The sequence below is a fragment of the Channa argus genome, chromosome 6 (genome assembly GCF_033026475.1).
Source record: "Channa argus isolate prfri chromosome 6, Channa argus male v1.0, whole genome shotgun sequence".
NCBI lineage: Eukaryota > Metazoa > Chordata > Actinopteri > Anabantiformes > Channidae > Channa > Channa argus.
In genome coordinates, this window is record NC_090202.1 from 15,690,560 (window position 1) to 15,704,098 (window position 13,539).

At 39.4% G+C, this 13,539-nt stretch overlaps 1 protein-coding gene across 12 annotated transcripts in view; it reads left to right on the forward strand.

The window, feature by feature from the left end:
- veph1 (ventricular zone expressed PH domain-containing 1) overlaps positions 1-13,539 on the forward strand; it is a 60,980-nt gene that overhangs the window by 37,022 nt on the left and 10,419 nt on the right. For 4 of the 12 annotated variants that reach the window (XM_067507072.1, XM_067507070.1, XM_067507071.1 and 1 more), the window contains exons 10-12: positions 3,970-4,109; positions 4,328-4,462; positions 10,570-10,687. In XM_067507072.1, the coding sequence (XP_067363173.1) occupies positions 3,970-4,109; positions 4,328-4,462; positions 10,570-10,687 (393 nt within the window). The other 8 variants (XR_010914610.1, XR_010914608.1, XR_010914609.1 and 5 more) reach the window with 8 other exon arrangements.

Genomic DNA, 13,539 nt, shown 5'->3' on the forward strand with positions numbered 1-13,539 from the left:
GGAGTAAAACAGAGTGGACCCACAGAAGGTTTGACTAACCTTCTGAACTTAAATGAGATTACAGTCAGATTTGGTGGCTGTGTCTGATTAATGATATCTTATTAATACACTTTCTCTTCTCCTTATTTCTGCTCATTTTCACTCAGCATCGCATACAAACACACACACAGGCTTGTGCAGCAGCCACTGGTCTTGATTACTGTCTCTTAAGATCTAGTTGAACAGGGGTTTATTCCTCTAGGGAGACCTGCGTGATTTTAATCAGTGATTTAATCCTGTCCACAGGCCACATATTTGTGATCCCCCTCCAACACCAGTATTAGTTAAATTCCTGAACACACAGTGTAAAATATCCAGTGACAAACTCTATTGACTCTTCCAGAGATATTACAACATCAGGAAGAGTAGGATCACCCACAGTGTTGTTGAGAATATCTAGACTTGGACTCTCCAGTGTACAATGTGCAGTGTCAAAGCAGATGAACACTTGAAGTCTAAGATATTTGCTCTGGGAAGCTCCGCCCACCTCTGCCTCTGGGAAGCTCCGCCCACCTTTGCCTCTGGGAAGCTCCGCCCATCTCTACCTCATATGAACAAGCTTGGAATTTTCGCCATTTTGTCTGACTTTGGTAAGCCGTCTTTCATGACATATTAAACATTTATATTTTATATCTTAGCCAAGTCTGTGTTTTATATTGACTGCCACCATAAACTTGGAAATTTTGCTACTGAAGAGGCCGAATTAAAAAGGGCTAACGGGGCACTCAGTAGCTAGCTTACATGCGCAACATACATTTAGAAAGCTTATGCTAACGTTAACATGTTGACGGTGTCTATGAGAGGTAATGTTGTCATGGTGAGTGTGTTGAACTCAAGATATCCCAGAAAGAAATAGAAAAGACTTGTCAGGAGTTTGCTAGCAGGAATGGTACATTAGCAGTTACCTTCAAGTGACCAATGACAAACGATTAACGTTAACCTTGGCTGTCAGTGCAATTCTGGCTAGCTAGTAATTATTAGACGTTGTAATACAAACGTGTCAAAAACAAGTCAAAACAAGCTAGTTTTGTCTCAGTAGCACAAATATTCTCTTTATATTTGGTTAGTCCACATGCTCTCCTACATGTCTCAGATAAGACCTGCTTTAGTTTTCATGTCTAAATTCATCTGAAACAGCAGACAAAGTCTCCCAACTGCGATCTCTTGGATGTTGTTTAGATTGCCCTGGCTGAATTTCTGAAGCTTCAGCAAAATAAGCAGCTCCCATCTGAGTTGACTGCTGAGGATATGGCCAGGTTAAGCCTCTTGTTAAGGTGGTAAGACAACAATCCTCAGCAAGACATTAGCGTAATTTTGCACCAGTGGTTCCATGACCTGTGAATGTGTTTTTTGTCAGTGTGTTCATCATGTCTCATTCATTGTTTCAGGTGTGGGAGGTGAACGCCAGCATGAAGATGAGGCACGTTGAGTTTGAAGCCAGACGGCTGCTCAACTCCCCAGAGACCATCTCTCCTCAATTTAAGTGAGTCACATCAGTTTATGTGCTGAAGTTGTAAAGTTTCTGTGCTCTGCTGGAGTTTTTGAAAACCAACTTTCATTGATTGTAAACTACAGACGTCCCAAGATCATCACCCAGTCTCGAAAGTACGCCAGGAGCCTGACAGAACAACAGCAGGAGGCTGGTGATGGAGGTTGTTCCAAAGGTCCTACAGGGTTTCTGGTTTCCTCCTCCAAACATTTTCAACATACCCTCCAAGCAGCTCAGTAAAATGGCTGTTGGCGAGACAAAAGCCGTTCGGGACCAGGTCACCATTGCTCTGTATACCATTCTCCTTTAGGTCCCCTTCCTCCGCTCCACCAGAGACGAGATGGTCCTGTCTATCCAGGAGAAGGTTTGAAAGGATTATGCTCAAGATGCCCTGGTGAAGAGCCTCAACTGCTTTGCAGCAGGCAAAAGTGTTGTTGCAGTTGAAGGTGTTCAAAACAGATCTGTGTGCTGTTCCAGCCTCAGAGTTTGTTGTTTGCTGTTTGCTGGTTGTAAAGTAATTTTACGGTACTGGTTTATGTGCTGTTTTGGCTTAAAATTGCTTGTTTTCAAAGTAATTATTCTGAAATAAAGACTGATGAATAAATCTGGGAGCATCTCAATAAAGAAAACAAATGAAAGTGACAATTGCTTCATTTCATTTGCTGGAATTGTGCTGGTAGAAGTGTTGTGCTTTAAACACCTTGATTGTTGAGGCACATGCTACTTGCATATGTAGATATTATCATTAATGCAGTATTTTGCTTCATCTTTCATCATCAAATTTGATGAATGTGTGAGAACAGCACTGTTTTGTCATTGATACTATATTTAACAAAATAAAACCTATACTAATTGTGCTTTAATATGTTTTCAGGGATTTGATATTTCTACTAGTTCTGCTTATGTTCCATATCTAGATTTTTTATATATATTTTTTGCTTTACTTGAATTAAAACTTAATTGACTTTTTTGCAATACAATCAGATTTCTTTTAAGTTTTAATTCACCCTTTGTGATATTATATATACGTTTGTTTTATTTACACAGCTATATGTCTCTATATGTCTCAGTGTCTCTTGGCAAGACACTGAACCCCCAACAGCCCATTTCCCTCCCCAGCTGATCAGTGCCGGTCCAAGCCCGGTAGAAATTGGGGAGGGTTGCGTCAGGAAAGGCATCCGGTGTAAAAATTGTGCCAAATCAACATGCGGACAATGATCCGCTGTGGTGACCCTGAACTCATGGGATAAGCCGAAAGGACAAAAAAATACATTTACACATAAAACATAAGCTAGGTAGTAAGCACTGAGCCTTACAAACTGCAGTGTACATGCAGACATTCAATAATACACATCAGTGCACAATGCAGACACATACTTGTATAAATACGCAGTTTTAGGTACATTCCTCCCTATATTCTTTACCTAATCAGTGTTCAGAAAACCAGGACACACACCCTAGTTAGACAAAACTGATGGCTGACGTCTCTTGCCCACCATCGCTACACTAGACAGAGGGGTCAGAGAGGCAAAGAAAGATCAAAGCTATTGATTTGGATAAATGCACACAGTCATACAACGTAAAATGTACCAAACTCTGTGTAACCCATTAAATAAAAAAAAATATAAAATATATAAAACTATGAAACACAGACACATGCTCCTTTCTTCATCCCCTAATTGGTGTTTTGAGAATGAGATTCAACCCTAAAGATATGATGTCACAGGTGGTCTTAGTTGGATAATGTCATCATGCTGTTGGCTGAACTACAGATGAGCTGCTGACCCAGGGGACAGGGGTTACACAGGAGAATGCACACGCTATCCAAACAGCCAGACACAAACACAGATGGTGACACAAAAAATATACAGCTTCACAGACTATTGGCCACAAACAAAGTCCTTTAGAAACGTGTGTTAAAGGGTGAATCTGTATAAACAAACGTGTTGGGCATGTCTAGCTTTAAATATTTATCTGTTACACACATAGACATTCAAAGAACCTTGCTTTTGTGCATGAGGAAGGCACAGAACTGCTATAGATTATATGCTATATGTTATGAAACTATAATATATAAGTCTGTTTTTGTAGAATAACAAATTACTTACACGTAGCATGAACAATAAAAAAAGATCAATCTTTTACTAATTGAATCAGATCCAACCCCTCCCCTACATTTTTGGCCCTTCACCATTTCTTTCTTCGCAGCTGAGAGGTAGAAGTTTGTAGGAGGTGGTGGTGGAAGGAGAAGATGATTTCTGATTACTATGAGACAAAGTTTCCTCTCATGCTATAAATCACTCTGTAAATGTCTTTCCCATATCACAAAAGCCCATATGTTATAGAGAAACACAGAGAAAGAGTTATATGGAAGTAAATTAGCAGTTGTATAATTTTCTGCTTTTCTGTCTTTTCTGCTTGTGTATGTGTCTGTGTGACAGATTCGCATAAAGGATGTGTGGCCAAGCTGTCATTCTCATGTCTGCTGAAGGGCCACTACTGTTTGTACGCCAAGTCCTGTTTCAGCCTGACCAGCCGCCAGCCTCATCTTTGGATTCACATCATGCTGCTACATCTACAGGTGCCCATACTGTTCATATCAGTTCAAACCATCTACAGTACTACTGAGTTGTAGGAAATAAAACAGTGGAATATCTTAGAACAGCTGTGAACGTGCATCTTTTGAAATAAAAAACTTCAAACAAGACTAGCACACATTTCTCTTCTGTCTCTGACCCATATCTCTGTTCTGTGGTAATTTGTTTTTTATTGTAATTTTACTTTTTCCTTCTCAATCAGGCAAAGTCCAGTGTTCCTCTGTGCTCAAGGGATGAGTACGTCCAGAGACTGGCTTCTCTTTGGGAGAAGACACAGCTAAAAGGAGTTCACAGTTTTCTCATGGCTATGACACAGCACGCTACCCCACACAGGAAGGTACTGGACCACAGTGTGTGTGTTTGGGGTTGGGAGGGGAGAAGGGGGGGCACTGCTGCTTCCTGCTCACAAAGTATCAAAGTTCAATATTCACCTAAGTATGTGTTTAAGTTGTTATGGAATGCAGTAAATGGACATGTATACAAGACCTACACCGACCCCAACTACTCATCTTCATCATGTCAACAGACATGTTACAGAGAGAAAACCCAACTGAACAAGACAGTGTGTGGTGAATGTATGTGACTGCTTCAGTCACTGTTTCTGTACGTATGTAGATGAGGATGGTATTTCTCATTAACTGCCAAAATAAGTGACTGCAAGGAAATAATTAGAGCCACAAAGAAAATATAGCCTTTTTTTTTTTGTATTTCTCTAAATGTGTGCTGTGGTTTTTGTGAAATGAACCAGCTATAGTTACCATATGGAGCCACATATTTAATCCCATTCGCATATTGGACACTTTAAAGGAAAGTCACATACTGTCCACTTCTGCAGTTTCGGTACAGGTGGGCTTTTCTCTCAGGTATCCCTTTCTTTAAAATGCACTCACACTTATAGTATACACTATACCTTCAGTACTGTACACAGTGCAAGAAGACCTTCAAATGTGATCATTAGTCTGTGTCCTTTACATTATTTATTGTCTCGACTCTTCCCTCTCTGATTCACGTGCTAAACCACCAGTAAAGCTCAGAAGACCTCAACTGGCCTTAACTGAAAAACATGCTGTAAACTAACAGAGTAAACAGTAAAAATAATAACAGCATCAGTGTAGTTCACTACTGAAGACTGGCCTGTTTTGAACTGAACTGAACCCTGACATTTGGACTAATACAAAGTTTATTTAAACTAAAAAGCAGTTTCTAGGCACAATATGTGCATTGTTGGAAAATCATGTGTTTTACATATGCTAGCACTGAGCACTAAGAAAGCAAAAGCTGAAGAGTAGGTGATATTTAACAGGATAGACAGAGGAAACAGGTTACAGCCTTTCCCTCCATATGCATTGCATTTCCTGTTTGCTTTGTTTCCCTCTCCATCAGATCTATTGCTTCAGTCATGACACTTTCAGCAAAACAGAAACACATGTAGTGAAGGCGAGGACAGAAGAGATGTGACAGAAAGAAATGTATATGAGACAGAAAAGGTAAGCAGTAAATCTATACTGACAGGCAGCTTTTCAAGAAGACTATAGGGCTTTATTCAGCTTCAGAGATTTAAGAGGGAATTATCTGACCACTCAGTTTAGTAGTTTTATAACTCAGTAGATAATAGAAAGCTGGTGAGAGTGAAGATAAGAGAAAGAAGTACAGTTATAAGAAAAGTAATGGAATTGAAGGATGGGAGAAACGAGAATTTCACAGTTTAAGAGATAAATGTCAAAGCTTAAATGGGCTTCATAAAACTGACATTGTGTTCATTGTTTGTCACGGAACAAGTCAGTAAGAAGGGGGGCTGAGAACTGGTGATTGTGGAATGGAGTAAAAGTGCGCTATGGAAAAAGGGACAAGACAGGGGAAAAATGTGCAGTGATGCAGATAATGCATAGAAGAAATGTGGGAGAAGTATCAAAGCTTAAAGAGATCAAAAAGACAGAAGGGTGACCTGGGTACTGTGACAGGGAGAGAGGATGGTTTGAGATGTTAGGAAAAAGTACCGAGCTCCAAAGAATAAAGGAGAGGGAATTATTTCAAATCACCTTTTTTTTTTTTTTTTTGTCCTTTTGGCTTATCCTGTGAGTTCACAGAGGATAATTTTTCCGCATGTAGATTTGGCACAGATTTTACACCTGACGCAACCCTCAACCCCCTTCAACCGGGCTTGGGACCGGCACTGATGGCTGGGGATGGGGATGGGAGTTCAGTATCTTGCCAATTTCTACCTTGCCCAGGGACACTTCAACATGTGGTTGAGAAGAGTGGGGCGCAAACCTCTGACCCTATTGTCGGAAGGCAGCCACTCTACCAACTGAGCTACTGCCATCCTTCAATTATTTTTAATCTACTGCTGTACTGAATTTGTGCATCTGCACTGCTGTACAAATTTAGTGTTTAGAGTAGACATGAGTGTGATTGGAAGAGAGAAGACCTGGAGAGAACACTGAAGGAGGAAGTATGAAAAAGACAGGAAGATGGTTGAATCATGAAATGAGGGAACAAATTTGAGCATAACTGTGAGTAGCATGCGATTGTGAAAGTGTTGAAAATATAATTAGAGGAAAAGAGGGAAGACATTGCATGAGAAATGGAGGCTGAGCAACATGGGAGCCTGTGACTGAACAGACACTTTAAAAGGATTGTTTTACCACCTTTTTCCTTTGTTGATACAACTGTCATGGAGGAAGAGGAGAAAAACTGAAAAAACAGAAGATAAAGAGAGCTAAAGAAAGAGTCGTAGCTCAGATTAGATAAAGAGTTTTGGGGGGAGGGAAGGAGAGAAGGGAGTATGGTGGAAACAGAAAACCCAAATCTGTCACAGTAGAGGAATTTAGAGTATGTGATTTTCAGCTCTTGTCAGTGTCTCTTTAAATTGGTTCATATGTCAGGTTCCCCCCTTCTCGTTTCCAGGTGAGACAACTATGTCCTATGTCTCACCTGTCTCCTGGCTGACCCACCTCCTGTCTTCTCTTCCTGCCTCAGCCTACCAGTGTTTTCCCGATTCTGGCCGGAAACATCCAAATAGCCTCTCTTTTAGTCATCTCTCCTCAGTTCCGGGTTCAAATGAACTTGTTCAACCAAAATGTTATACTTTTCAGTGATTGTACCAAATCTGAATAAATCAGTTAATCAGTTACCTGAGGTTACAGAGGAAGATTTTATTTGGACTTTCATAATCCAGCCTTTATTGAATCCACTTTTTGCCCTGATGAGTCAAATATGTTGTTGTGTTTGTACAAATTAGCTTCTTGCCCGGCTGCAAATTTGTCACTGACAACACAGTCTTTTATCTAAAATCTAATTCAAGTCAGCTGTGGGTTACAGTGATGTCGCCCTGGCACCATAGAGTCTGATTTTTTATCATGGACTCAGGAAGCGAATGTGTGCTAACTTACTCATTCTTCTTTTTTATGATTCATCTCGTACTGTGTTATGCAGCAGATTTAACTTCTGCATTCACGTTTACACATCATTTACTCAACAACTGACTCAGTCTGTGTTTCAACACTTTTACGCTTCACTCTTCTCTTTGGCTCATCAGCATTTAAAAGCAATTTTAATTATCTTGGCATTTGTACGGGCATTAAAAGGTTTGTTTTATTTGTTTTTTTTTAAAGTCAACACTTGTTGATGATTTCTGTAAAGTCCAAATGATTCAGTGAGAATTCAGTGAGACAGCAGCAGAGCAGATGTTCCAGAGACAAATCTCTAGCACAGCCTTCTTCCACCTACGGGAACATTGCTAAAATTAGGAGCATCCTGTCTCAAAGTGATGCCGTAAAACTAGTCCATGCATTTGTTACTTCTAGGTTGGACTACTGTAATTCCCAACATTTGGGGTTTTCCTAATAACTCTCTAAAAAGCCTTCAATTACTCCAAAATGCTGCGGCAAGAGTGATGACTTAGCAAGAGAGATCATATTTCTCCTTCATTAGCTTCTCTCCTTTGGCTTCCCATAAAATCTAGTATAGAATTCTTAATAGTCAAGCTTCATCATATTCAAAAGATCTCATAGTACTGTATCGCCCAATTAGACCACTTCGATCCCAGAATACAGGCCTACTTGTGGTTCCCAGAGTTTGCAAAAGTAGAATGGGAGCCTTTAGCTATCAAGACCCTCTTCTTCCAATCCAGATTCGGGGGGCAGACACCATCTCTACTGTTAAGACTATGTTTGAAACCTTTCTCTTTGATAAAGCTTATAGGTAAAACTGCTCAGTCAACCTGAACTAGCTCCTACTTAAGATGCTATAGGTTTAGAGCGTTGGGTGCAATGAGCTCCTCTCCTCTTTCTCTATATACATTTATTTGTCACCACTGCATGCTATTAATTTTGTGTCTTCTCTCTTCCGTAGTTGTGCTTCTCCCCTATGTCTCCCTCTCTATGTCCCTTCCTGCAGGTGTCCTTGGCTTTGGAGCTGTGTGTTTCCAGTGTGCAGCTACTCGTCCTACCAACCTGTGTAATGTTTTGTTGTTGCATTTTGTTGCTCTTTTCTTTTCTCTCTCCACTTTCCGCTGGTCAAGGCAGATGGCCGCCCACCCTGAACCTGGTTCTGCTGGAGGTTTCTTCCGTTAAAGGGAGTTTTTCCTCTATACTTTTGCCTAGGGCTTGCTCAGGGGGGATTTGTTGGCTTGCCTCTACATACTTGTGTAGTCTGGACTTTATTATGTAAAGTGCCTTGAGATGACTTTGTTGTGAATTGGCGCTATATAAATAAAGTGGAATTGAATTCAATTGAATTGAATGTTGAGCCTGTGGCAACATTGTTTGTTTTTTCAGGGCACAAGTTGATTATAAATGTATTTATCTGTGTAGCACTATTATATTCAATAGCCAACCTTGATAAAACTTTTTTATCTAAAATTATCACCATTTAACAAGTGACAGAATCAGTACAACATAAAAGTGCTACTACAGAAAGTAAAAGTACATGTTTTGCAGACTAATGGCACCTGAGTAATTTATTGTATATTACAATTTAGGATAATACTGATGGTTAGTGTGGGTCTTGTTTTTAAGGGCTTCTTCCCCAATTTATTGTCATACAGGTTAAAAAAAGATATCCTGATTTCTCCACACTCCAAAATCCCCAAGTTTTTCCACTTCCCTTTTAAATAGGATCTCTCTACCAGATTATTTGTTATAATGTTGAGTAAAATGATATGTAGTTATGTAGTGATGTAGCATATTTTAAAAGCTTAAGCATGAAACTGTCAAATATAATACATCAGTTTAAAAAGAGAACAATAAAGATCATTTGTGGCCTTACATTTCTTTCTTTGTGCAACTTCGTGCAAAGTTTTTTTCTCTCACACACTGTCCAGTTTTCCCAGGTTTTTCCAGTAATCATAATCAGGTTTTCTCACTTGAACATGTGCCTCCTGAAGACTGCTGGCTTTCCTGAACCCTATCAGAATATTAATGTTCATGTAAACCAACAAATGGGCCGGCTTTCCTAACGACACATGGTACTAGTTTATTCGTATCTGCAAGCAAAGCCCTTTCACATCAATTACTTAGGTTAACATCACAAAAAGGAGCACTGGCGCACGGATGAATCTAAATGCTCTGACACTCCTTCAAGCAAATGCACACTTGGTCAGGGGCCTTCAGCGAGAGTGTGTGTGTTGAACAGTGGGTTTTAGTGAAAGTGTAATTACACACTTACAGAACAGATTTTACATTTACACCTTTTCTCATTATTGACTGAAGGGGCACAGGTCAAAAGGTCAAACACTTATAGGTACTTCTTTTTCCTATCTTTATTTGAATCCACCTCCCATTTTGTAGTGAGAAATACTACTCGGAAAATGTAAAATGCCTGCAGCAGGTGCAGAGATTAAAGACATGAAAAGCAGAAGCTACTTTCAAGATATTTCAACTGTTATAAAGAGATTCCGGTTAAACAGCAAAATAACAACAGCTGAATACAGTTCTGGTATTTATTAAAGATGCAGAATTCGAAATATGTTTTAAATACAGCATAAACCTACACAAAAAAGAGCTGTTTTGCCAAGAAGACTGATGACAGCAATCCATCACGTCTTTAAGTTTTCCTGTTTTTCTCCAAATTATCTCGAGGGTTTATGTGTCACTGAAGTGGGTTTCTGTGCATTTAGAGAGAAGTCTAACTCTTACCAGGTGCAGGCATGTCTTCGGGGATTTCTAATGGGGGTCTAGGATTACATTACTTTCTATTTTTTCACATACACACAGTTAAAAAATGTTTTACAGCACGAATCTATCAGAAATGATGTTATATAATTATATTATTATATAATATTTGTTTACCAGTGTTACTGTAGCCCTACTTCACATTGACCAAGATCCTGTTTTACTGTATGTAAAACAGAAAATATGAAATATACTGCAGTTAGACAGTTTAGTTTAATTTGTGATGGAATGATTTTTTTTTTCTGTGCCTTTTGTTTACATGTGTTTTCAGGACTTGGACAGTCTTCAGATCCAGCTGGAGGAAGTACGTTTCTTCGACTTGTTTGGATACAGTAAGGAAGAAGGAGGTTGGCTCTGCTTCATGTGTAACAATCCTGAGAAAGCCACAGGTAAACACACACACACACACACACACACACACACACACACACAGCTTAGGTCTGAAGTTTGATATAGTTGAGAACAAGCTGGGTAATAATGTGAGGCAGACAAGACACACAAAGAAAGTCATACGGCCAAAAAAGGATCCCTCATCATGTGATAACTTGACCCCCGCCACCTTTAGTAGAACAACATTGTACACTTTCACTCCCACTTATTAACAACCATGAGATAACACACTTTTTCTTATGCATTGCCTTCTGTGTGGTTTCCCTTGAACTGTTCTGAGCCTTCTCCAAATAGAGTGATAAACAAGTAAGATGTCATTTACAATTTTTTATTTTTATTTTCATCATCTGACGGGCTGTCTTGGACAAACTCGCTGTTCCCTGGAGTCCACCTATAAAACCATCACAGAGAGCCACAGGGTGTTTTCACTCAAAATACCTTCAGGAGAATGAATGTTTTCTCAGAACAGTAAAGGAAAATGGAGCAAGGAGCAACACTTATTTAATAGCTGGCAGTCTGATTTAAGTGTCTGTGGAGGGTGACTGTAATCAGTTGTGATGGGTTTACTTTGGACCAGGGACCCCCTTCAGTGAGCATTGTGTCATAATGAAGTCAGAGTTGGAACAGTGACCAGGTCTATTTAGATTAATGTGTGTGTCTCGCTACAAATACAAATACTGGAAACTTAAAACTACAAAATGAGACCGAAATGAGGAAGGGAGCACATTAAAAGTCTATAAAACGAAAACCATCTTCAACTTGTCTGTTTTCTGCCTGATACTTCAGTCTTGTTCTGCTTGCAGTGTGTGTAGGTGAGTGATGAGGCAGTCGAGTCGATGAGTGACATCTCAGCTCTAGGAGAGCAGACAGGGGAGCAAACGTGACAGAGCGGTTGTGAAACAGGCTTTAAATCTGAATATAGAGCATCTCTCCGTGCTTCACATGGAACCAGTTACAGTATTAGTTATATAAGAGGAATCAGAAGAGGGTAGTTCGTAGTTTGCAGCAGATGTTGCATTAAAGAAGAGGGAAGAAAAGGCAGACATGAGAGGATGGCTGGTCACAACATAAATTTTGTGTGGTGTAGAAATAAAATTGTTACTACTCACCAATGACACGATATGTGGTCTACAGTTGAGACTATACAGAAATTGAGACCTCAAAAGCCAAACCAAACGCTTGTGATTAACTTCTTGAATAACATCAGTATGACATTATTTTACAACGTTTGAAAAATTATTCCTTTATTTCATGTAATCAGATCATTTGAAAGTAACTGGCCCTCATACACACATAATCTGTCCACAATCCAGATCACAATGTCACTGTATTTCAAATATGTCCCTGCAGTTTTGAACATATAGCGATACTGTACTCAGTACCAAGGATGTAAAATGTAAAGTTAATATTCCTACAGTTTGTTTAGATGGAAGCTTTCATTAACCTGGGTTTTTCATTTTTTATGTCTTCCGTGTTATTGTCTCATCACCTATAATTTCTTGGAATACACACACGCACAAACACACACACAGTCACACACAGTGAAGATGGAGCCAAATCTCCAGCCTCTAACAGAGTAATCAGTGAGCCAGCTGAAAGACTGCAAAGAACAGATGATTACCTTTCAGGTTTCTTGCCAGTCTCTCTACATTACAGGAGGATTTAGAAGAGGAAAAGTAGTACAGTTTGTACGCTCCCTGTGGAATTGTGTGATTGGAAAGTGTGTGTGCGTGTGTTTGCTTAAGCCCTGTGTCCTTGGATGGTCCTGCTGCTCTGCATGAACAGTATGTCTGGTAATTTTGTTCTATATATGTTTATGCAAATAATAAATGTAAAGTTTCTCATTTACTCTTCATGGCATCTAGCCATGAAAAAAACATCCTTTGAGATTACTGCCTCTTCTCTACCACAATGAAAATTGTGGTAGTTGTGTATACAGCAATGACCAGTGACAATTAAAAAATAGATTTCACATCTGTCAATTTTCCTTGGTGTTTATCTTTGGCAATTTGATCTAAATTAAAGGAAATAGTTTTATTTTTAGAAAGCTTATGTCCCCAGAAACAACTTCCCAGAAGTTGTGATCAGTATTCACTGGAACTACTTTTTAACGATAGAAAAATACCAGTATACGTATCTCAGAGAGCATTGAAGACCAAAATAATCTACGTGCCATCATACCAACTAAACATAAGTATTTTTATATTAAGCACTGTGGTGGCCAAATGGTTTGAGAAGCAACTTTGTAACCAGAAGTCTGCCAGTTCCCCACACCGGCAGAATCTGGGTCAGACAACTAAAAAGCAGCACTTGCTCATCCCTCATTACCACCTTCAGCGAGACCTTTTAATATCAGCTGCTCAACTGGAGCTGCTCAGTGGCCACAGGTCAGATTGGGGTTGTACTTGGCAGCTTCCAGGTGTGATCCTTTTCTCCTCAGTATAAAGATGACCGCATGACTCTACGTTCCAGACATGTGCAGGACAGCAACTCTGTAATCACGGTGTCATTAAACCTATACTTTTGACAACTTTTCACCCTTAACCCTCATTGCTCAGTAATAAGACATAGATTTTTCTGATTATACATTTGGACTTTTAACTCACATAAGATGAGTATTTTTAGTAGGTTTTTGAAGTAAGTGAGCGGTTGTGTGCCTTTGCTCTGTACAGTGAAACAAAGTTAAACAAAACTTTACTGTTGTTTTATTTTTAAAACCTGTTGGAAGAAGAAATTTGTTTACCCTCTGGGAGGCCTATTTTTAAAAAAGTGAAAGATGACATTTAACACAGAAACTTTATGGGCAACAGTCTACAAAGAGTTTTTCATGGTTTGGGTTATAGATTTGACC